General features: G+C 41.9%; 1 protein-coding gene and 1 long non-coding RNA gene across 18 annotated transcripts in view; one reads left to right on the top strand and one right to left on the bottom strand.

Annotated features, from left to right (window-relative positions):
- LOC135107747 (cytosolic carboxypeptidase 2-like) overlaps positions 1-24,463 on the bottom strand; it is an 83,530-nt gene that overhangs the window by 5,639 nt on the left and 53,428 nt on the right. For 6 of the 15 annotated variants that reach the window (XM_064018065.1, XM_064018060.1, XM_064018063.1 and 3 more), the window contains 12 exons: positions 24,241-24,363; positions 22,799-22,917; positions 22,049-22,195; positions 18,904-19,072; positions 12,882-12,995; positions 10,213-10,323; positions 9,483-9,652; positions 8,949-9,108; positions 8,112-8,339; positions 7,355-7,434; positions 7,095-7,248; positions 2,831-3,385 (listed from right to left, as the gene is read on the bottom strand). In XM_064018065.1, the coding sequence (XP_063874135.1) occupies positions 2,831-3,385; positions 7,095-7,248; positions 7,355-7,434; positions 8,112-8,339; positions 8,949-9,108; positions 9,483-9,652; positions 10,213-10,323; positions 12,882-12,995; positions 18,904-19,072; positions 22,049-22,195; positions 22,799-22,917; positions 24,241-24,363 (2,130 nt within the window). Of the gene's footprint in view, positions 1-1,176; positions 1,256-2,830; positions 3,386-7,094; positions 7,249-7,354; positions 7,435-8,111; positions 8,340-8,948; positions 9,109-9,482; positions 9,653-10,212; positions 10,324-12,881; positions 12,996-18,903; positions 19,073-22,048; positions 22,196-22,798; positions 22,918-24,240; positions 24,364-24,463 lie in introns of those variants that run through there. The other 9 variants (XR_010271975.1, XM_064018069.1, XM_064018071.1 and 6 more) reach the window with 5 other exon arrangements.
- The window catches only part of LOC135107749 (uncharacterized), an 80,187-nt gene continuing 57,986 nt past the window's right edge, over positions 2,263-24,463 (top strand). For 2 of the 3 annotated variants that reach the window (XR_010271979.1, XR_010271978.1), the window contains exons 1-2: positions 2,263-2,363; positions 2,470-2,702. This is a non-coding gene — a long non-coding RNA (uncharacterized LOC135107749). The remainder of the gene's footprint in view (positions 2,364-2,469; positions 2,703-24,463) is intronic. The other variant, XR_010271980.1, reaches the window with a different exon arrangement.

The raw sequence follows: 24,463 nt of genomic DNA, 5'->3' as shown, positions 1-24,463 counted from the left end.
AAAATCAAATGAAGCATAACATACCGAAATTCTAGCATTTTCATCTATAAAAATAAAGAATGACTGACATGCTGATAACTTCCTGGGTTATTATTATTATTATTATTATTATTATTATTATTATTATTATTATTATTATTATTATTATTACCACTACTACTACTAATACTATTATTATCATTATTATCATCGTCATTATCATCATCGTCGTCGTCGTCATCATTATTATTATTAGTTTCGCGCCGCGTTCCTGCATTCAGGGACAGAACACCAGCACTGGCTTAAAATTCTTCAACTAATTCCCGTAAAGAGAACTCAAGGGAATGCTAATCAGCTGAGGACTGACGTCAATACACGCCAAATGTCGTGCAGGTGTGGGTCGCTGTATGGGAAACTCCACTGATCTTATCTTTACATGTGAGGTTTGGTAAAAAAAAAAAAAAAAAGAAAGAAAAAAAAGTGGTTATATTCGGACTTAGATTTGCCTGAAAAGAAAAGAAAAAAAGTATTTAATAAGGTATGGGTCGTTAAATGAGAAACCTCACTGATCTCTTTGTATGTGAGGTTTTGTAAAAAAAATATTAATGTACTACCTTTTTAAATAAAGCTTGATATAAATATTAATGAATTAAAACTAAGGTGGTTATATTCAAACATATGATTTGCCTGAGAGAAAGAAAGAGGTGTTTATCAAAAGTAATTGACCCAAGACTCGTTCATTCTGGTCCACTCGTTCATTATCTCCTCGTGGAGTAAAATTTCTTAGTGAAGTGGACTGCAAGCACTGACTGCAGATTGTCAGAGAAGCATCGCGAAACTGTAAACAATTCCCAAATACGTTAAGTAAAATGGACTGAATAAAAAATTTGAAACAGCCAATGATGTTTGAGTACTTAGTGAAAAAATTCAATCTGGTTTGGACTATTGAACTTTACTGACGAGTCAAAAACAAAGTCCTGAAATGTAAATAAAATAAATTATGTGAATCAATAAAAAATAAAATAACGAATAAGTACACACACACACACACATACACACACACACACACACACACACACACACACGCACAGTTAATAACGAGTCCCAGAGAGGAGGAAGAAGTGTGTCGTGTCAAAACACAGTCAGGCGTGGGGGGAGAGAAGCAACTTGACGGCGAGGAATAATAACAGTAATTACTTGGGGAAGGAGAGGGAGGCGCAGCGTCGGCAGGGGCCAGTTGAGGCAGAGCCGCACGCCCCCCACCGCCCCCAACGCGCTGCCGGGTGAGGGAAGGCGTGCAAGTTAGCGCTGGCACGTGACTGAAGCTCGTTCTCATCAAGTATATTAAGTAAATCGTAAACAATTGCTGCACTAAAGCTATGGGGTTTGTCAAGTCGGGTGTGGGCGTACTGCGCTGGTAAGGAGCGCCACATTCCCCAGGTAGCGGAATGCATGAGGGCGTCCTGTGAGCCTCGAAGTGTTGATGAAAGGCGCCGAGTTTTACCAGGAGGGCGATAGGAGGGACGATCTTTCCTTTGATTCATGTGTTCCTAAATAAATACGAGTCAAAGCGTCCATTACGTACACGGAAAGAAAGGCTAAAGACTACTGGAATGCCGCACCGAACAAGGAGCCATAACGCCGTCTTCGGATATTACAGGTTATCAATATGTATACTGTTTCTCGTTGCTAATTTGCTAAGGAGCTGGTTCATGACAAAAACCTAGAGACGCGTCAAGTGCACCGTCATTAAGACCTTTCACAAGCTGCAGTAATGAGCTGTGTTCGAGAAACGAATTATTTGGTCAATCAGAAAAACTGTAAAATCAAGAACTCTCATCTTCTTTCCTTTCCTTCTCGGCCAGAGCACGTTTCCTCGATCTTACGAAAACGAAAACGAAGGCATAAACGTTACTGTTTGAGGATTACTGATATCACAAACATCACAAACGAAGACTGATATGAGATGAAGCCGTGTTTACCTAAGGCTCAAATAACATAATAACTGGCGTTACAAAAACAAATTACTGCCTCCAGAATATTATAACCGTTAATAACAGACATCTCTCACGGCGATACATCACTGAAGAGACACAATAACCTGAACAGAGCATAGGGAACGAACTCCTGAAGCAGAGAATCCACGCTACCCTGCCAAGCTGCACGTAGCAGCCAGGACCAGGACACAATCTTGGTGTGATAAGTGGGTGCAGCGTTATCATTTACGTAAATCACTCCAAGCACCACCTCATTACAGCGACCTCTGTTAGTCAGTCTTCAGCATTCTCATGTTACCATCCGCACGGCATACCCGTGATTGATAACTGACCCGCAGGTTATCCAGCGTTTGCCATCTCCCTCGCCTCCAGGCATCTCGAGATATGGTAGTCTGAACTCTTGGATTTTTGAGTGAGGTTTATGGAAAACAAATGGAATTTATGGTGATAAACTCGATGTAGATTTTTTTTTTTTTTTTTTTTTTGCACGAAGTCTGCACAACCCGACTGAGTTCCATGACTCGCCTGTCCCACTTGGCAGTCGCGACTAGTGTCATGCAACCCTCCTCTCGAGGAACCAGAGACCACACACCAGCGTGGCGAGGTACGCGTGACGGAGCGAGCAAGTGAGTCAGAAGCTGAGGACCAGAGTACTGCGTCTGTGGCTTGTGGATGAATGCCTCTATCGGTGTACTACTCCGAGTGATTCATTCACCTTGACAAATGGTGAGTGAAATACTTTTATGAATATTTACAAGAAATATGTACACTAATGAACCACTACTCAATAATGATAATAAGTATACAAGACATTCTTTACAGATATAAGGAACAAGATGAAAATATCATCTGACCGACACAGAGGAAGGTTGAGTGCTTCTTTCAGTCTGAGACAGATGATAACAGAAGAGGCACTGACGTACACTGTGGTTGGCTTCTCTGTGTCTGTTGCTGTGGAATCTGAGCGCCAGGGTCTCGTTCACGGAGCTGGCAGCGTTTCTCTCTGGTGGGGCAGGGGAGGAGAGTCCCTCCCGGCTGGTGGAGGAGGACTGCAGCAAGGGTGGACGGATTAGGCTGTGACTAAACCTGCGGAGAGGTGGCGCTGAGCATGGCAGGGGCAAGGCCTCCTCCAGTCTGTACTGGGTCGGCCTCAGGCTGGTGCGGCCTGAGTGGAGGTCGAGGGTGCTGCCGGAAGGCGACGGCTTCTCCAGCAATTTTTTAAGGCAAGGCTTTGTGTCTGGCAGGGATTTGGAGAGTGTGTTGTCCTCAGGACCAGAATCCACCGCTGAGTCCCTCCGATACCTCACGCCTCGCCCTCCCTCGTGGGACTCGCGGCAGTTGCCCACCGGCGATCCCGATGACCCGGACCGACTGTGCTGTGAACTCTTGCTGCGCCGCTCACACTTCTCCTGTCAAGGCAAGACGACGGTCACTGGCCTGTCGCTGAGAAAGACAGCAAGCTACGTCAAAGAAATGTGTGTGTGTGTGTGTGTGTGTGTGTGTGTGTGTGTGTGTGTGTGTGTGTGTGTGTGTGTGTGTGTGTGTGTGTGTGTGTGTGTGTGTGTGTGTGTGTGTGTGTGTGTGTGTGTGTACAAAATGTGTCATCATTAATCTTTCGCGCGAGCATTATCAACAAGAGCTAAAATCTGACAACCTCCATAATGCCTTGTAACTTAAGTAGGTTTCCATGAGCTACAGTTCAACGTGCTTCATGACGACGAAGCATTTTCACTGCAGCGTGTAGTCATGCTGAAAGAAGCGCAAACATTGGCTTTGTAGAGAAAGGTGTGCGAGAGGTTAATAATTATCACACGCATCTGCATATTAGTTAGCCGTTGCCGCCTGATATGAACTCAACTTGGAAGCGTGAGGGATGTCTGTATGCTTATATGAGAAATTATGGGTGTAAAATTATGCACCTCGCGACGACCTTCTGCTTGTGCGGTGACTGTTAAGGGAGCAAACAACCAACTGGAAAATGTCACCTGCAACATTACAACTTCTCGTTAATTAGTACGGGAGATTAATAGATAATGAAATAGACAAAATATAAAAAAATCGAACTGCATGTTTCAACTCTGCCAAAGGGAAAGAAAGCTGCCACCCCAGCGCACCTTAAAAAGGCGACTATAATACGCGAAGAAACTGAAAACCCTCTTTGTATTTTTATTCTCATAGTGAGACAAGACGTCTGAGCTACCTTCGTTTAAGTGTGAGCTGTCTGGTGTATCCATCGATATAGACGGACAAGCCAAAGATGTGGAACAAGTAAGGCAGTCAATCATCCCTCTCCACCAATATTAAGTACTAAGCCAGTGCAGCGGTTCTAGGCTGCCGCATTCCTTTGGTTTCTAAAAGTCTGATAGAAAACTAGGGACCTGCGATTAAAGAAATGCATATCTAGCAAGGCCCAATGATAAGTGACGAGGTAGGCAGCCGGGTTCCATCTATAAATGTGGTACACTCGATGAATATTCTAGTTTATTTCACAAGAACATAATTTTTCTCTGTGCATGAAAGTGGCAGTTTGCTTCGCTACTTTCTCTGCCCATTAAGGTACATTAAACTAAAATACTTCCTGACTGGTAGCAATGGCCTACACGTCTCTGAGTAGATGCTAGGGCAGCTAGCCAGGCGAAGACGGACCCAAAGGGATTTTATCAGGTATATAGGACGAAGAATAAGGAAACTATAGGTCCATTAAAAACATTAGTGAGCTGTTAGTTTCTGTCTTTAGAAAATCACTTGAATCAGGTGAGGTATTGGTAATGTGAAGGCAGGCTACTGTAGTACCCATCTTTAAGAAAGGAGATAAAACTTTAACGTCTAATTATAGACCTGTCAGCTTAACTTCTGTTGTAGGTAAAATATTGGAGTCAATAATAGCGAGGAACATTAGGGAACATTTTAGACAAACATAACTTGATAAATCAGTCACAGCATGGCTTCACGCAGGGGAAGTCTTGCCTGACGAACTTGTTAAGTTTTTACAGTAAAGTGTACGAGGCAGTAGATAATGGTGATAGTTATGACATCTTATATCTGAACTCTAGTAAAGAGTTTGACAAGGTACCCCATCAAAGGCTCCTGAGAAAGGTTAGGGCACACGGGATAGATGGGAAGGTGTTAGGCTGGATAAGGTCAAGGCTGAGCGACAGGCGACAGCCATGTCGGCTCGAAATCCGAGTGGAGTCATGTAATTAGTGGGGTATCACAGGGATCAGTATTAAGGCCATTGTTGTTCTTGATATATATCAATGAATTGGATAATGGAATTAGTAGTGATGTTAGTAAATTTGCGGATGACACAAAGATAGGTAGATTAATTAATCAGAATCGGATGCCATCGCCTTGCAGGCAGATTTAGATAGGATGAACGAATTGACGAACAGATGGCAAATGCAGTTTAATATCAACAAATGCAAAGTACTTAGCATGGGCAGAGGAAGCCCACACAGTAGGTACACAAAAAACAACGAAACTCTGGTAGGTTCAGGGTACCAAAAAGATTTATGAGTTATACAGTAAAATCCTTCTTATCCGGCATCAACGGGACCGCCGACATGCCGGATACTTGAATATTGCCGGATACTTGAATAGAAGTGAAATTGTGTCCACAATCACCACCCTACACTCACACATCTTACCATAACAAAGATCAGCTGATCTTAATCAGCAGCTGATCTGATCAGCTGCTTAAGTGTAAGCACAACATGCTTCCTCTTTTCTACAACTTTAGGCATGATGAAGGCGTCAGGCAATAAGCAGTGGACACGCGGGACTGAGTCACTGAGTAAACACAGTGCAGTGGGCCGCGGATGGCGCGAAGCAGTGCGTTCTGGTGGCGAGGGGACAAAGTATGCCTCGCGTGGGAATTTTAATCGATTTTATGAATACACATTGATTTTTTATTGATTTTAAGGCTCGGGGAATAATGTGCCGGATACTTGAAGCTGCCGGATACTCGAATGCCGGATGAGAGGGATTTTACTGTAGTTAGCTCTGAATTCCGTCTAGAAAAGCAATGCACAGAGGCCAGAAACAGGGCAAATAGGGTATAAGATTAATTTTTAGGAGTGTTAAAAGCAGAAGGCCCGAAGTAATACTAAAGTTATATTTGGCGCTGGTTAGATCTCATCTAGACTATACTGTGCAGTTCTGGTTCCCACATTGCAGGAAGGACATAGGTCTGTTAGAATCAGTACAAAGGAGAATGACTAAAAGGGCACAGGGGATGAGGAGTATTCCTTACGAGGCGAGATAGAAACTGTTAAATTTACATTCCTTAGAGAGACGTAGGTTAAGAGGGGACCTGATAAAAGTCTTTAAGTGGTACAAGGGTTATGACACGGGAGACGTAAGCAAAATTCTTAGGATCAGCAACCAGGTCAGAACAAGAAATAGCGGGTTCAAGCTTGAAAAATTTAGGTTTAAGAAAGGGATAGGAAGAAATTGGTCCTCAAATAGAGTGGTAGATGAATGGAACAGACTCAGTAATCAAGTTGTTAGTGCTAAGACATTAGAGAGCTTTACGAGAAGATTGGACGGGTTTATGGATGGGGATGATAGGTGGAAATAGGTAGGTATATTTCAGACAGGGACTGCCACGTGTAGGCCTGATGGCTTTTTGCAGCTGCCCTTCTTATGTTCTTATGAAACTACAGATATGAACAAGGAAGCGAGAGACTAGCTTTCATGGATATGGGTGTAGTATTTCTTTAGCTTCCTTGGTAATGACCACCCGGACGCCACCCTCCCACTGTATTGCTGCAAAACACCCCTCGAAATACAAAACCTGAGTCGACTCGTGAATGTGAAGCGCCACCATCTGTGTGCCTCTCTCTCTCTCTCTCTCTCTCTCTCTCTCTCTCTCTCTCTCTGTCTGTCTTCTATTGTCTCATTTGAATGAAATAGAAGTAATTTTCTTTTCTATAATTACTCTAAGATTTTCAGACTGATATAATTTGCTGCTAAAAATGTGAAGCAAACTACAGTTACACGTTTATATATCGTCTTGTCAGAGTTGTAGACTTCAACATAACAGCAGCAGCATTCAGAGGCAAATGTTTTTTTGTTTTTTTTTTCGCTGAGTAACACAACTAAGCATCGGGGTCTCACCATCCTCATCTGCGTGGTGACTCTCTCCACCACCTGGGCCACGCTGGTGCGATTAGCCGTGCCTTTCCTCCGCGGGTTCCTCACTAATTTCTTCTTCCTCAGTCTTACTGGTGTCACTTGACGGTCACTTTCCTCGCTGCTTGAGTTGGTTTCACTGGAATAAGATGTAGCAATGTCATCTCCAAGACCTGGAAATTCACATTCATTTATTTACAGGGGAATATAACAAACTGGGGAAGGATCAGGAGTAGGAAATTTACCTTAGGTCGATGGAGGCAGGTTCGTCAGCACTGGAGCCTTTCTTGATGAGGCGCGACCACAACTTGTTCCTGAGTTTCTCCTACATCTGCAAGGAACAAAGCCTTTCAGATCTGGTCACGCTCGGCTCTCTGAAGAATGTTTCCTCAGTTATCGCCCATCATCTGTGTCTGCTTGTCATGAGTACTCACCGTGGAACAGTGAGTCCAAGGAGAAGCGGGAGGAAATAGTGGTGTTAGTTTAGAAGCGTGTTAACATTCACCGCGCAACATGAGACAGCAGTTTACAGGACAGGCGGACAACAATTAATGGACAGACACACGATGCAGTACATAATTATACGTATAATCACTTGACATTTTAAAGTCTGCAAAATCAAAATGTTAAGGATTGATAAATATTGACATTATACTCGTACAAGACCATCATATCCTTTAAACACACACACACACACACACACACACACACACATACCCAATATCACGCCTATAGACTAATTACTTCGGGTTTATTAGCAATATCATGTTGTAGACAGGCTATTCTCTATAAAGTATCATATAGTTATGGCTGACTAATTCATTTCTCATAAGGGGCTGTACATCTTTCTTTCCTTATGATCCTGCAAAGTTGTAATAATGTAGCTATCTAATAGGAAATAAGTGTTGAAAGTCTCACTATAGTATACATGAAGATTGCAGTAATTCGAGAGGAGGAAAGAGAACACGAATAGTGAATTTGATATAAGGGTTTGCACCAGACCTTGATAGGCTGCGGGTCGAAGTACTCAAAAAGCGTCTCGCAAAACTGGCGGCCCATCGAGGTGAAGTCGTGGATGTTGTAGTGCGTGCCGGCGCGCGGGCCCTCCGAGGCGCCGCCGAAAGATGCCTCCATGGTGTAGGAGTGCAGCACGCCCATCATCCATACCACCACCCGCGCCGTGCCCTCCTTGCAGCGGTGCACTTTAAATTTGCAGCTCCGGAAACTAAACTGTAAAGAGTAGGGCTGTGTTAATATGCACTGCCTGAACACTCGAGCCCAGGTCAAGGAAGTCTTCTCCTAAGCATACCCAGCGTGATATAACCTGATTAACTAAATGTAAGCCAGATATATGAAAAATCATCCTGTGTTGAGCTTTATGGATTCAGAATCTTAAAAGTGTTTTCTATTTATACCATGACATAGTCGGGTGTATTACTTTACTTCATCAGAGAAAACTCAAGTATTATCTAAAGCTCTAAGCCTTATTACAGATATTATAGGAGATGTACTTCTTTTTTATATATATTTTAGGGGGACCAGACAAGGAGAGAGAGAGAGAGAGAGAGAGAGAGAGAGAGAGAGAGAGAGAGAGAGAGAGAGAGAGAGAGAGAGAGAGAGAGAGAGAGAGAGAGAGAGAGAGAGAGAGAGAATGTCGCTGCCAAAAAAAAAAGACAGAAAACCAAGCAATAGAAATGAGAGATTTTATATTTATTTATTGGTTTAGAGTAATTTTCTTACATAACATTATATATCACGATAAAACAAAATAAACCCTCTTTTTACGACCATTACTTGTGTTGTGTTCCATAGCCCATACCACGACGTTGCACATCTCACCTTGTCCCCGCCGTTGTAGTGCAGCAGCAGGGGGAAGATCTGCTCCCTGAGGTGGTTGTCTTGGTTACGACGGTTCTCACAGCCGTAGATGAAGATGTTGTGTTTGCGGGAGTGTGCGTGGAAGTCACCGTACATTACTACGCCGTACTCGTCTATCAGCCTGCCGGTACGCAACACCGCCAAGAGATGTTTACAGATTGGAAAACATGAGTGCGGAGTCACTGTCCCCACACTGTCTTATCTTACTGCATATTGATAAATTTACTGAGTGTCATACATTTTTCTCATTGATCAGAAGTCTTATGTCTTCATAGCACTGATTGCATTCTCTATCTTGAGTTTTTAAGTAACGAAGATCTTTCTGATCAGCGGCGTGATGTGAAATTTCCTATCGACGTAGTTACCTTAGGTTAGGTTATTTTGCATCAAGTTAGGTTAGGTTAAATTACTTTAGGTTAGGTAAGGTTAGGTTAGGTTAAGTTAGAGTAGCTTAGGTTAGGTTAGCTTTAGTTGTTAGGTGTGTGCAGTCCTCACCTCCTGACCATGGCCTTGGTGTGCCAGATGGCGGGGAACATCTCCTTCACCACCATCTTGTACTGGCGGTTCAGGTCGCGCCCCACCAGTGAGCAGCGATGGTTGCCCACTATCACGCCGTCGGGGTTCAGCATCGGGATGATCTTGAAAATAAACTGACTCCGTAGCTCCTGAAGAAGGGAATATTATGCAAGATTTGTTCCTTATCGAAATAGTTTTTGTACCTATGAACTAAGGTAACTTTTAGAACGATGTATTTAGCAATCTTATCTTATTTTACCAAGGGGTTATTTTGTGTGAGTCTGAGTGAGTATAAATTTTGCATATATAGCTTAATTTATGTTTAAATTAGACAGAAACAGGCAGGGAAACATAGAGACACACAGAGAGAGAGACACACAGGCAAACAGAAAGTGAGAGAAAAACGATACAACGAGGTGAAGGTTTCTGCCGTCACGAGAATGGGGAAGGGGGAGGGAAGAAGCAAGGAGCATGTGCAGAGTGTGGCGGCGGGAGACACATCAGGACGGACACGTATTCTGAAAAGCTTTGCTACAAAAATTATTAGGCGGGTTCTCAAGAGTGCTTTTGTTAATAATGCAGAAATTTTATTAATCTGTCACTAGAATCATAAAAACACCACTAAAAACTCGTGTAGTTTCAAGAAGAGCCTTTTAAATGTAGTGGAGGTGCGGTCAGAAGTGTTTCAGAATATGGGCTATAGACTCACATGTGCCTTGGAGTGGTCGGCGGTGAGGAAGTCGAGGATGCCTTTCATAATCCAGGAGGAAGGCGTCTCGCCGGGATGGACTCGAGCCGACAGCACCACCGCCCTCTTTTTCTGGTAAGAGAGAAAAAAGATACTGAGAGATGAGATATGGGAAGAGAAGAGAAAGAGAAATTACCTCAGAGAGATAAAAAAAAAAATAATAAGGGAACCTGCAAGAATATCCAGGGAGAAAAAAAAAAAATAAAAATAAATAAATAAATAAATAAATAAATATATATATATATATATATATATATATATATATATATATATATATATATATATATATATATATATATATATATATATATATATATATATATATATATATATATATATATATATATATATATATATACACACACACAGGGTGTCCCATAAGTTTCCATACATATGGTATCACGAACGCCATTACAAGAATAAATCCAGATGTGTTTGAACGTGTTCCTCAGCAGTGGAGGACACTCATTGAAATGTGTTTTCAACACAGTCATGTAGAGCATATTATATGAATAAAAATTTTTTTTTTTCTATAATTCTATAATTTCTTATAATTTTCCTATATATGGAAACTTATGGGACACCCTGTGTGTGTGTGTGTGTGTGTGTGTGTGTGTGTGTGTGTGTGTGTGTGTGTGTGTGTGTGTGTGTGTGTGTGTGTGTGTGTGTGTATATATATATATATATATATACTCGTATATATATATATATATATATATATATATATATATATATATATATATATATATATATATATATATATATATATATATATATATATATATATATATATATATATATATATATATATATATATATATATATATATAAGAAATTAAGGGAAGTTGTAAGAATACTCAAAGAGAGAAAAATGTATGCAAGAAAATAAGGGAAGGTGCAAGAATAACAAGAGAGAGAGAGAGAGAGAGAGAGAGAGAGAGAGAGAGAGAGAGAGAGAGAGAGAGAGAGAGAGAGAGAGAGAGAGAGAGAGAGAGAGAAACATGAGAAAAAAAAAGGTAAGGAAAGCTGCAAGAATACCCAGAGAAAAAGAGAAAAAATAAATAAATAACGTAGAAAATAAGGGAAACTGCATAAATACCAGGAGAAAGAAGAAGAAAAAAAAAAGAAGACTAAATAACATAAGAAACTAAGGGAAGCTGCAAGAAGTCGTCAGTCCGACACGTGACAGTCCCTGTATGAAGCACACCCACCCATCTCTAACTACCATCCTCATCCATAAATGTTTCTAATCTAAGGAGGACCATTGGGAGTTGAAATGAGGGGAGGGATGTTACCAAGAAGTGAAGTAAAGGGAGGAAAGATATTGGATGGTAAGAAGAGGGAATTAATAAACACTTTTTTTTCTCTCTCTTTCTCTGTTTTATCACATTTTCCCTCTTGTCTTTTTGGGAAAAAAATAATGTGTATTGTGTTTGTATTTTCATATATTTCTCTTTCTTTTCTTTTCTCTTCCGTTCCTTCTGTCCTGGATTTTAAGTTTTTTTTCCCTTTATCTTTTTTCTCTTCTCTCTTTGCCCTCCTTTCCCTCACCCTTGATCTATATCTTATTTTTTTTTGTTTTTTTAATAATGATTCTCTCTCTCTCTCTCTCTCTCTCTCTCTCTCTCTCTCTCTCTCTCTCTCTCTCTCTCTCTCTCTCTCTCTCTCTCTCTCTCTCTCTCTCTCTCTCTCTATACGTATCTATCTATTTACTTATCTATTTACTTATTTCTCTTTACCGTTGTATCTGTTTGCTCATCTAAACTATCTTGTTCAGTGTTTTCATGTACAAATCAATATAAATTATAGGACTCCCTAAACTTGAACTAAGATGTGCCGTAAAAAAAAAAATTCATATTACACATACTATTTCTCTGAAACGTAATTCTTCCTTCTTTTTCCTTGTAAAGACTCATTATATTTTCTTTCTTTCCTTCTCTCGGTAACTTCTCTTTCCTTCTCCCTTTTTACCTCCCATCTTCTCTCCTTACTTCTCTTCTTGGTAACTTTCCTTCCCTCTTCCAGACTCTTATTGTTCTTCCTTTCTTGTTTCGGTAACTTAACTTTCCTCCTCCCTTCTCATCTCCCAGTATCTTCTCTTCTTGGTAACTTTGCTTCCCACTTTCCAACTCCCAAAGGTTTTTTTTTCTGTTGATAACTTCTCCCCCTATTCTCCTCTTCCAACCCCTCAGTATCTTTTACCTTCTTCCTTCTGCACTTGGGAACTTCTTACCTTCCTTATTCGATCCAGTGAATTTCAGTCCCGATATTCTCTCCCTGTCTATTCTTTGTACCCTCTCCTCTTCTTTTGTCTCAGCAGCCTCTTTGCCACTCCTTTATTTCTATATCTCCTACTTCACCTGCCTCCTCTTTGTTCACACCACCAGTTTCTCTATCTTTTTTTCCACTCTTCTTTGCCTCTATCTTCCTCTACCCTGCCCACATCTTCCACACTTTTTTCGTCCGTGCTCTCAGTAATCTAAATGGAAGAAGGATATTTTAATTTCACACCCCTGGGTTCTCGTCGCCTCTTCTTTAGCCTGTCTATGGTTCGATATATTCTTTTTCTTTGTTTCTTCCTCCTGCCATTTATCCTCCGGCAGTGACAAGACCCTCTCCGTGTAACTAACCTTCGAGTCGTCGTCGTTGTCGTGGCTCGTGATGGTTAAGAGGTAGACGGGGTTGCCTGCCAGTGAACGACACAACACACGCTGGCGACACACGCTGGCCTTAAAAGGGTCGTTCTGCAGGAAGACAAAGGCTCGTATTATCAAGCAACTCATACCTCGAAGAACCTTGTGGGGTTGAAAATTGTATGTATTGCTTATTCAGAATCTTGTAGAGGTGATTATTCCCTGTAGGTTGTGAGTGTAAGAACGAACTGGTTAGAGAGCTGTCACAAATATATACCTCGCATGGAGTAGAGATACATAAAAAAAAGTGAGAGGAGAGGAAAAGTTTAGGTGATAGTGTGGCCCAAAGGAGACTTAATGAAATGTTACTGATGATTAGCAATACATGTAGACTTGTATTCGCCATCGAGGAAACAGGATAGAACCCGCAACTTACTTTTATGAATCTTATGGAGAATTTTTATTGCTTCCACTTTAATTGAAGTTGAATATAATCTAATGCCATCAAGATGAAGACCAGACAAGTATGGGTCTTAGAACAGATACACAGATAGATAGATAGATAGATAGATAGATAGATAGATAGACAGATAGATAAATAGGTAAATAGATAGAGGGACAGACAGATGGATAGAAATAGATAGATAGATAGATAGATAGATAGATAAGCAATAAAACCTGTTAAAAAATCCTCCTACATGACGCTCACAAAAATGATAAAACTGTAAAAAAGGGAAATATAAATTTTTTACAGGAAGGACGCCAGAGAGTTAAAGTAAACATCATTGGGAAGGACTGAGACAAGGGGCACAATTCAGTTAGGGAGATGAAAAAAGAAAGAAAAGAAAAAAAAGGCTCTGAAATGTTCAAGGTTACGCTTTCGCCAAAATCTGGGAGAAGAATTCTGATATAAAAAAGCAAGACGGGAATGCCATCTGGATCGTATCGAAAAGAGAAAGACGGGGAAGAAAACTGGCGGGTGCTTTTAGCTGACTTCCAAAAATCAACAACGGAGTGGAGTTTGAAAAGATTTCGGCATTTCACACTTTGCAAGGAATTTTAGTCTGCATATTTATAGGGCAGATTAACAATGGAATACAATGGAAGTGATTTTTAAAGGGAATGAACAACTACAGGTGATTTCTGTGAAGCCGCTATATAAGCACGAGATAAAGGCGAGCAGACACTTTTAATAAATGTTAACATGAGGAAACAGAAAAGATCCCTTACAAGCTTTAGAATGAAATAGAACAGATACCTTCCAGGTTTTTGAATGAGAAAGCGCTGAAAACTTTCAAGCTTTAAGAAAGAGAGAGAGAGAGAGAGAGAGAGAGAGAGAGAGAGAGAGAGAGAGAGAGAGAGAGAGAGAGAGAGAGAGAGAGAGAGAGAGAGAGAGAGAGAGTAGACACTTCAAGCTTTAGGATAAGAGACAGCAGAACAGATTATTTTCAAGCTTTAGGATGAAAGAAGCGTAAAACACACCTTTCAAGTTTTACATGAGAGAAAGCAGGTCAAACACTTTTCAAGCTTTAGGATAAACGAAAGCAGAGCGAATAACTTTCAAGCCTTAGGATGAAAGCAGAAAACACAGCTTTCAAGCTTTAAACCAGAGAAAGCAAGGCAGAAATCCTTCAGGCACACACACACACACACACACACACACACACACCTTTCAAGCTCGAAAATGAGAAATAATATATATCTTTCAAGCTTTAGGGTGAGAGAAAGCAGAGCAGAGCATTTTCAAGCTTTAGAATGAGAGAGCAGAGAAGACCCCTTTAAAGCCTTAGGATGAGTGAAAGCAGACATCTATCAAACTTTAGAATTACAAAAGAATGTGCAATGTAATGTGCCGCCGCGGTCGACTGCAATTGGTGCAAACAAGTGTGTGGGACTCGCATTGCACTGAGGGACGCAGGGAGATCATGCTGTGACTCGACCTTGGCCATCTGTGGGGAGACAATGTCCTTTCAGGGTTGACGGAAAACTTACCGATTCTTTCTACTTCGCTCCCTTCCCTCCATGATGACTTTTGAATATGCACGACATTCCTTCCCGTGTGTGTGTGTGTGTGTGTGTGTGTGTGTGTGTGTGTGTGTGTGTGTGTGTGTGTGTGTGTGTGTGTGTGTGTGTGTGTGTGTGTGTGTGTGTGTGTGTGTGTGTCCCTGCAGACTGTTACCTCACAACACATACATCCATTTCTCTGGACAATGGGATAAGCCAAGCCATACCCCTCCCTCCATCAGAGTGCGCAGCTTGAACACGAGTGAGTCATGTTACATTTATGAAACCCTCTTCCATCAACAAAATATGTGATAACTGGTGAGGAATATCTACTGCGATTTATAATCGCCCACCATGATGCTTTCCAGACCCTTCTTCCATATGTTCGCTGCTATGCAATTTTTTTCATTTTCTCTTGAGTCTTCCTCTCCAATGCAAGACAGAAAGATTGAATAACAGCGGAAATGAAGAAGGATCATAATATCTACATGATATTCCATAATATTAACATAAAAAAAAAAGTGATATGGCAATGTTAATAATTGAGAAACTATGTCGACACATTAGATCTTCCCAATATGTCTCCATCATCGAGCAGAAAAAACAAAGGAACCTATAAAAAACCATTAGACCTACATATGGCAGCCCCTGTATAAAACATGCTTACCTATTTCCACCATCGTCCTTATCCATAAATCTTTTTAAATTCTTGTATAAGACAAATGGTATTCACTAACCCCACACCCTTTCATCACAAGACTTCAAACATTTATCCGTCATACACATCGGGAGGCAAAGCGACAGATAGCTCCCCGCTAATGAGATTTAGTAAGTGGGAAAGGAGGAGGAGGAGGAGGAGGAGAAGGACGGAGGGAAAGAGAGAGAAGGGGAAGGAATAGAAAGGAAGGGAAATGAGGGAGGAGTTTCTTTTATCATTTATTTTATGAAAGGAAACAGGACGAAAGGTCTAACAGAGAGAGAGAGAGAGAGAGAGAGAGAGAGAGAGAGAGAGAGAGAGAGAGAGAGAGAGAGAGAGAGAGAGAGAGAGAGCACACCCATCACGTTAGTCTGCACAAGCTACTATAGATCTACCATAGATCAGGTAGCAGCCTTTCTTCTGTGACTACTGCAGCGCCGTGCACACCTCTCCTCTGCTGCGGCCTGGGAATATGGATGACGTGCCCGTGCTAAACTTAATCCTGCCGCATAAACAAAGAAATACGACAGTAGTAAGTGGTGACGGATGGTCGGCCCTGGATGGCTCCGCTCACTATCCGCTGCTTTGATTGTGATTCTGTCTCTCTCTCTCTCTCTCTCTCTCTCTCTCTCTCTCTCTCTCTCTCTCTCTCTCTCTCTCTCTCTGTATATTTGCTTTGTGCTTTTTTCATAGAGCTTTGACTTGTTCTTTCGACCTTTTACTTTTCTTTTTTTTTTCAATTGATGTTAAGGTGTTATTTGTTTACTAATCTTTCTTTTCATTTATCTATCTACTTTTTTATCTATTCTTTATCCATGTGCCTATGTTCCTATAAGCATATAAATTCATCTATCTGCCTATCTATCTATCTTTTCTTTCTTTGTCCCTCTGTCTCTGTCTGTCTATCTATTTGTCTATCTATCTATCTATCTATCTATCTATCTATCTACTTATCGACGCTTTCCTTCCTTGCATGGGAAAGAAGAGCTGATATCCCGTCTGAGCTGAGGTGAGGCAGGCACACCCAGGCGCCGCAGGGAGAGGATCAAATCAAAGGGAAAATACTGAAAGGCTTAGACCGGGACTGAATGTAAAGGGAACACTATGCTTGAAAATCCTGAAAATAACCTTATATAAACTGCGGATCGTCTCTTTCGTTTATGCTATGGTAAATTACGACGAAAATAACCCTGAAATAAATCTTGCACACTCAAGAAAAAAAAAGTGTTATTCACGTATGTATCTATTGTGCCCTGACTTTGAAATATAATCTGTAACGTGAAATACAAATATAGGTAACTGGTACTTTCCCTTTCACAAACATATACGTACTTATTTTCATGATGACGTTCCTCAATTAGAAAGCCGAAATATTATAAGTCCTGCTACGTCAAAAAGACCGTAACGTGAAATAAGAAGACAATAAATAACGGATACCTGCATTTTCACAAACAAATTTTCATCATTGCACACACACACACACAAAAAAAAAAAAAATAAAATAAAATAAATAAATAAATAAAATAAATAAATAAAAAAATAAAAAAATAACGTTTCCAAATAAATAGATAGATGAATCCTCACTCTTTAGGGACCGGCATCTTTAGTGAGCCTCTTTTTATACATTCTTATCGCCCTAGAATAAATAATAACATAAGAACATAGGAAAATAAGGGAAGCTACAAGAAGGCAGGAGGCCTACACGTATGAAAATACCTAACTATTTCCACCTATCATTCTCAAATAAATCATTGGAATATTATAGATACTGCAACGCCAAAAGAAAAAAATAAATAGAAACATAAATAAATAAATGAATAAACAAATAAATAAATAAAATAAATAAATAAATAAATAAATAGCTGTCCCATTTCCATTCCACGCCAAAACACGAGTAACAAAAATTTTGCCATGGAAAGAAACAAAGGATGGATGACACTCTCTCGCCTCCTGCCACACAATGCCTGGCCATGTCCGTTTGTTTATTTAGTTTGCGTCAGTTCCCCGCTGATGGCCAGCAGAGACACACCACAGGGGAGAGTGTTGCCGGACAGTGTATTAACTATAGGGTGTTATATACACAAAAATTAGTCATATTGCAAAGAAGTAATACTTTCAGCAACCTACTCAGTACTGCAGACTATTTTCAGCACTATATCACTTGTTAAGAGTAAAATAAATAAACAGACAAATAAATAAAATCATTGCTTTTCTAAAATACAATAGGAGTTTAAATTAATACGAGCATACGCAAATGAATAAATAAATGAATGAAAAGATGAATGAATGAATAAATAAATAAATAAATAAATAAATAAACAAATAAATAGTTGTGTGTCAGAATGCATTATGATATAACAATTGTAGATAAGTAACTGAAGTTAATATTTAAACCACAGACTGTGAGAAATACCATCTTGGTAATAAAAGAGTTAATGGTTTATGATGGCTTGGCAACAAGGGATGTTATGGACGGTGAGTTGAAAGGCACTTGTGAGGAAACAACTGTATTTACTAGGAAAAGGAATGTTGGAGGAGAGGCAGTAGCAGCAACCTAAGTTTGCTTCATAGGCTTGGCGGTCTTCTAAATACAAATGTTTTCTCACGTGCCTTTCAAAGCATCACCCAGAATATTGGGATGAAAATGCTTTAGTATCACCACCATGGCACCTTCATATCTATTTCTCTACAATTTTTTTTTTTTTTGTACAAGGGAGGTAGATGCAAGGGCAAAAACAAACCCAGAAAAAGATTACCTGTTAATTGTTTCCGTAAAAACAAAGAATTCCAAAGAAGAGTGAAATCAGGAACGCTCTTGGACCTGATGGCGTCCTCAGAAACTGCGCATTTAACACAAATATCAGTGTTCCTAAACTGCCAGGATGCCTGATGAAGTTACCCACAAACGAAGACAAGTGATGATGAACAATACTGAAAATAACTAAAGGAGATAGAGACCGAACATTTAACACAAATATCAGTGTTCCTACTAGATTACCTTAAGTGTGTATGTACACACACACACACACACACACACACACACACACACACACACACACACACACACACACACACACACACACACACATACACATGCACACACACATACACACACATAGAAGACGGAAAAAAGGAACAACACTAGGGGTCACTAAAAGGGATAGAAACTTCGCATTTAACACAAACTTCAACGTTCATATGTTACCAGAATACCTGATAAACTTGCATAGAAACGAAACGTGGACGTGAGGCAGAGAAACAATACTGCAAATCACTGACAGGGATAAACAAAGAGGAGAGGAATTGAGCACAGGTTACCTGTATGGAGAGGAGGTGTTCCTGCAGGTCGGAGAAGGAGTAGGGGTAGCAGTGAGCCAGGTGCACAGTGTCGTGGTCGTGGGGGAAGGTCACGTTGAAGCTGAGCGTGTACGAAGGAGCGTCGTCCTCCCCATCGTCGTCACTGTCATAGCAGGTAGCATCGTTGCTACTGAAGAAGAAAAGTGTGCATTTTTTTTTTTTTAACACATCGTCCTTGTCCTCACTGTTAAAGTGCTGTTGCTGTAATAGGGATGGAACGTGGTCAGGAGTATTATTCACAGTCTTCTAGCAATAAAATACGATTACATACGAAACTAAGAAGAGAAATGATACCTAAACACACACACACACACACACACACACACACACACACACACACACACACACACACACACACACACACACACACTTACACACAAAAGGTGAAAAAAAAAAGAGGAAAAGGAGTAAAAGAAACACTGAAAGGAAACGAGGTCAAGGATCATATTCACATCACAGTCATGTACGATTACATGCGATAATTTAGGAAAAGACAAGAGATAAAGGAAAAGGAAGAGAAAGATAACAACTACAGGAAAATTATTATGTCAACAGTCATACTAGCTGTCCTTGGACAACAAAATGCTATTACATACGAAACTAAAAAGGAAAAGATAAATAGAGAAGAGACAGAGAAGATGAAAAGAACAGGAAAACAAAGTAAAAATGTAAAAAATGACATCAGTGTCAACATTGTAATGATAAAAAAAGAAAAAGAAAATCAAAGATAACACACATGGGAGATACATTTCATATTTGGGAAAATTAACTGATAGGATGACTGGACATATCTGAAATGGAAAAATGTGGCGAAGTGACAATTATCTGCCCCGCCGAAAGGAAGAAAGGAGATGGCGTGGCTTGTACATCAGATTATCCTGCAGCGAGTATAGCACATGAGTCAGATTGTAAATGATAAACACTTGTATGTAAGTCCCAACAGATATGAAAACAGCTGCGCATCGAGAAAGAGCGAGAGAGAGAGAGAGAGAGAGAGAGAGAGAGAGAGAGAGATACTAGCTACACGTTCAGTTCCCTCAAATTGCATTACGTTACTGGGGAAAATCTGAGAGTCCACTTGGTGTTTCCTGAAGGCAAGAAACGTTCCCGCGACGAGCGTTTTACAGCGTGGCGTGTTGGTCCGCCTGGTAATTTCTTGTTCTTATCGTAAAAAGGAAGAAAAACATAACGCCAAGACTGTAGTTCCTCCTAGCCAAACCCCTCTCTCTCTCTCTCTCTCTCTCTCTCTCTCTCTCTCTCTCTCTCTCTCTCTCTCTCTCTCTCTCTCTCTCTCTGGCTGCACAACTGTCTCTATTCCAATCGGCGCTCCCACGGCACACTTCCCGCCACACAAAGGAACTCAGAGCGAAGACCAAACAGAAGCAGATGTGGTGTCCCTTCCGTGGCTCTCTCTGATAAGCTAAGCAGACAGGTATGCATAATTTATTGTGTGTGTGTGTGTGTGTGTGTGTGTGTGTGTGTGTGTGTGTGTGTGTGTGTGTGTGTGTGTGTGTGTGTGTGTGTGTGTGTGTGTGTGTGTGTGTGTGTTTTATCTTTGTATGTTACTTAATTTCCATGACTGCTTTCGTTATCTGAAAATATATTTCCTTCTCATGCCTTACAATCTCAACTTTTCCTTAATGGAGCATCAACTTTGTAAAAATAAAATGTATACACATTCTATTTCATTTCATGATTGTAATTTAGATATTCTTTAAGCTAGTCCTGTGAAGTCCCGCGAAGATACCTGTAGTTAGAGAAGTCAGGGAACAAAATATGAAGCCACTTGTTAGGATCTAGATACATGAACCTGTCCTAGCAACGATATTTAAACCTTGTAATTAAAAGCCCTAGTGGCAAGCGACGTATCACTCACTCAAACGAGCGGTGTTGTTGGTCGATGATATTACGTGGCATTGTCTTTAAAGAGGGTGCGTGGATAAGTACGCCGGCAGGGTTACTAAGGTCGAGAACAGGTCTTGTGTTTTGAGAGACAAACCATCTCAACGATCACTTCAAAGAGTCTTCACTCTTCACTCCCCATCCCACTCCTCCTTCAACGACACTCCTCGTCTCTCGCCTCTCTTCCTTCACTCTCCTTCTGGGAAACTTGCGCAGCCAGTCTCACAACCCGTTCTTCTTTACTTCCTCCTCCTTCTCCTCCTGAAACTTTCATGCGTCCATGCTCACACACGGGCGTTCCGGGAACACCCTTATCCACACACACTATTCCATCGAGAATAAGCTGAGGGCCAAAGCACACATAAACCGTGCCGCACCCTAGTCCACCATGTCCTTCTTTTCAGCTCCTTAAGTGACTTTTCTTCGAATACACCGCGGGGCGCCTGATCAGCAGGGTTCTGAGTATTTGTTTGCTCTCCCGGACAACCAAGGGAAGTCAGCGTTTTCTGGGGATTTCTAAATATCATTTTAGTTTTTCTATTCTTGCTTCAATATAAAATTGCATTAATATCTGTCATTAGAATGATAATAACTTCCGGGAATGTTTTTTACAAGCAACAATTACAAGTTATCCCAGCAGTGATAGCTGAGCCTGTCAGAGCGACTCAGCGGCACTCGGTGGCACGCGCGGAAGGTGCCTGGACGGATCGATCAGGCCGTCTGGACCCCAGACGGGAGGCACGGGAGGGATGAGGTGGGGGGCACAGCACTGTGCTGGGAAACAAACACTGTGCTCACCACTACCTTGTGGATGTGTCTGTATCTGCTCATTGTCTCCCATGAAAGAAAGGCAGAACTGTCAGAAGGTCAAGGAAGCCACGAGATGTGACTCTAACAAACCAACTAACTCACACACGTCCGTGGGGCGGGACGGCTACCTTGCCTTAGGTCAAGGTTTCGAGGGTGGGTAAACACAGATCGTGGGGGCCAGGCCGGATCCAAGCCGGATACTCGATTTTAAATTTCTTTCTAAACTGACTTCCTGATTGCTTCTTACTGGACGCGGGTGACTCACACTGGTAAGAGGGCGGGGCGCTAACTTGATTGACGGGCCGTCAAGGGTCTGCGTGCCTGGTGATTAATCATGAGAAGGTTTTCCAGGTAAAACATAGTGGCAGTGACACCAGACAGGACCAACACTCACCTGTCGTGGTTCTTGAAGTAGACGATGTTGGTAGCACACCGCCGCCAGCCCACCCCGTGCAGGTCTCCCTCCTTACGAGAGTACATGAGCGGCCGCATCCCATGGTTGTAGAGACTGTCGCCCTTCGTCAGGTTCACAATTGAAAACCTAAGAGACAGATAGGCTTGAGATAACACCCCATCAACGTGAGCTCTAATGAAATCGCATAATCGATGATGTCATTATGCGGATGCCATCACTCTTGGAAACTCTAGGGATATACGAAACGAAAACATGATCACAGAGAGAATCAAGAAAAGTGACGGGCTTAGCCATAAAACACCGTCATGAGGGCTAGACTACAGTGGAAGTAGCTGTGACGGTGTGCGCTCCTCACCACGCAGCTCACGATGCTGCCGCCGCGCTATTACCTCGCTGTGCAAAGGGGAAAAAGGAGAAAGAAAAAAAATCTGGAAAGGAGACGAAGGAGGTGGTAAGACGGTCAGAAGCTATTAAGGAAGTTGGTGGCGTTCGTGAAGTGAATCAGAGAAGTGGCTCCACACGGGTGCTGCTGCTGCGGGGCTGTGGTTCAGTGAGGGAGGGAGAGGCGGTGAGAGGCTGTGCATGCATGGAACATTTCGTGATGGACAAGTGACAGAAATAAAGTGAAGTGAGGACTGACTTAAGCGGTAATTACGAAAAGAGACTACAGTGAGAGAGACAGACAGTGAGAGAAGAAAACGTTGGTGCTCAGACGGGTATCGGCGTCACCTGTAAGTAATGTCCTTCCGGGTGTTGGACACGGCGAAGTAGAACCACTGGGTGTGTCTCGAGGTGTACATGTCCGCCCGCAGGTGTAGCTCGTAGTAGCACTCGGACACCTGCACGGCCTGGAGGCACACACACAGCGGCGGCGTCACCACGACCCTCACACACCAGGACCCGCACACCCACCGCCATTCACACACACCCTGCCGCTTCCCTCACTCAACACTCACTCAAAATTCACCACTCTCACACTCCCCTCAGGCTGTATATATTAGTAGCTAAAATTTTCCCACCCTTGAGTTGAGTGTGATTCTATTAACATTTAATTTCGTATAATACAAAAGTCTATTAACATTTCATTTCGTATAATATAAAAATCAAAGTTTAAGTCCCTCGTTCTCCTTTCCCCTCCATCTCCAGTCGCCGCTCCTCTCCACGACAAGCGCTATTTGAAGTCTACTTAACGCTAACTCTATTCTACCTTCATCTATCCAGTTTGTCCAGATCCTATTCCATAAGTTCTTTAGCTATGCAAAAGCACTAGTAATGCATTCCAAGTGTAGTGCCGACTGACTTTTTTCCTCTGTACAAAAACAAGGCAATGCAATGACGTTCGTAAAATCATTAGCATTATCAGTAACATCCTCAGATATTTCAGTACAGGTATATGAAAGTTTTACATACTCAGATAACAGGGACGCAAAGAAAAAAAAAAGAAAAAAAAATTGTACATTATAAGCATAAGGAATGTCTCACTATTTTACATTTCCTACACAGTAAGTGAGGCAGGCGTGGCCCTACCCCCTCACGGCATGGGCCCCAGCAGTCAGGTAGAGGGGAGGACGGAAGCACCAACACGGGAGAGCACTAACCAGGAGGAGGCGGCCCGCACACTAATAAGCGGGTGTTTCTTTACTCAAGAGGGGACGCGACACATACAAAGGGGTTTTGATCTGCACAGGGAGGGTTAGCTTGTCTGCACGGGGAGGCGTGAGGAGAAGCCATGACCCTGGGATGTTACATCGCCCTGAAGAACAATTTGCAGAGGGAAAGAGAGGACAAGGAAAGGAGTAGGAGAAGGAGGGAGAAGACGAACTGGAGGAAAAGAAGGAGAAGGAGAAGGAAAAGAAAAAGGAGAAGGAGAAGGAGAAGGATAAGGAGGAGGAGGACATGGAGAAGGAGGGGTCAGAGGAGGAAGGGTCGGAGGAGGAGGTGAAGGAGGTGGAGGAAGAGGCGTTGGAGAAGGAAGAGGTGGAGAAGGAGAAGAAAGACGAGTTGCAGAAGGAGGAGGCGAGGGAGGAAGTGAAGGAGAAGGAGGAGGAGGAGGGGGAGGAAGTGAAGGAGAAGGTGGAGGAAGAGGAGTTAGAGAAGGTAGAGCTGGAGGAGGAGGAGGAGGAGGAGGAGGAGGAGGAGGAGAGCAAACAAGACCCATACACAAGCGTTACCTTGCCCAAGTTGCCACACTCGAAGCGGGACTCGAACTGCAGAGTGGTGTCGTTCTCGTCCTCCAGCGGCGGGCGGACGTCCTCGTTCAGGTATTTGTTCCCGCCGACACACGAGCGAGAGAACTGCAGGCCGAGCAGGGGAAGAAAAATAAAGACTCGTCCGAGCATAACAACTGCTGTATGAGGCAATGAGCAAATGAACAGTTCACCGCAAGAAAGACTG

The sequence above is a fragment of the Scylla paramamosain genome, chromosome 15 (genome assembly GCF_035594125.1).
Source record: "Scylla paramamosain isolate STU-SP2022 chromosome 15, ASM3559412v1, whole genome shotgun sequence".
NCBI lineage: Eukaryota > Metazoa > Arthropoda > Malacostraca > Decapoda > Portunidae > Scylla > Scylla paramamosain.
The sequence above is the reverse complement of the archived record's forward strand: the minus strand, read 5'-3'. Positions and strand labels throughout refer to the sequence as shown.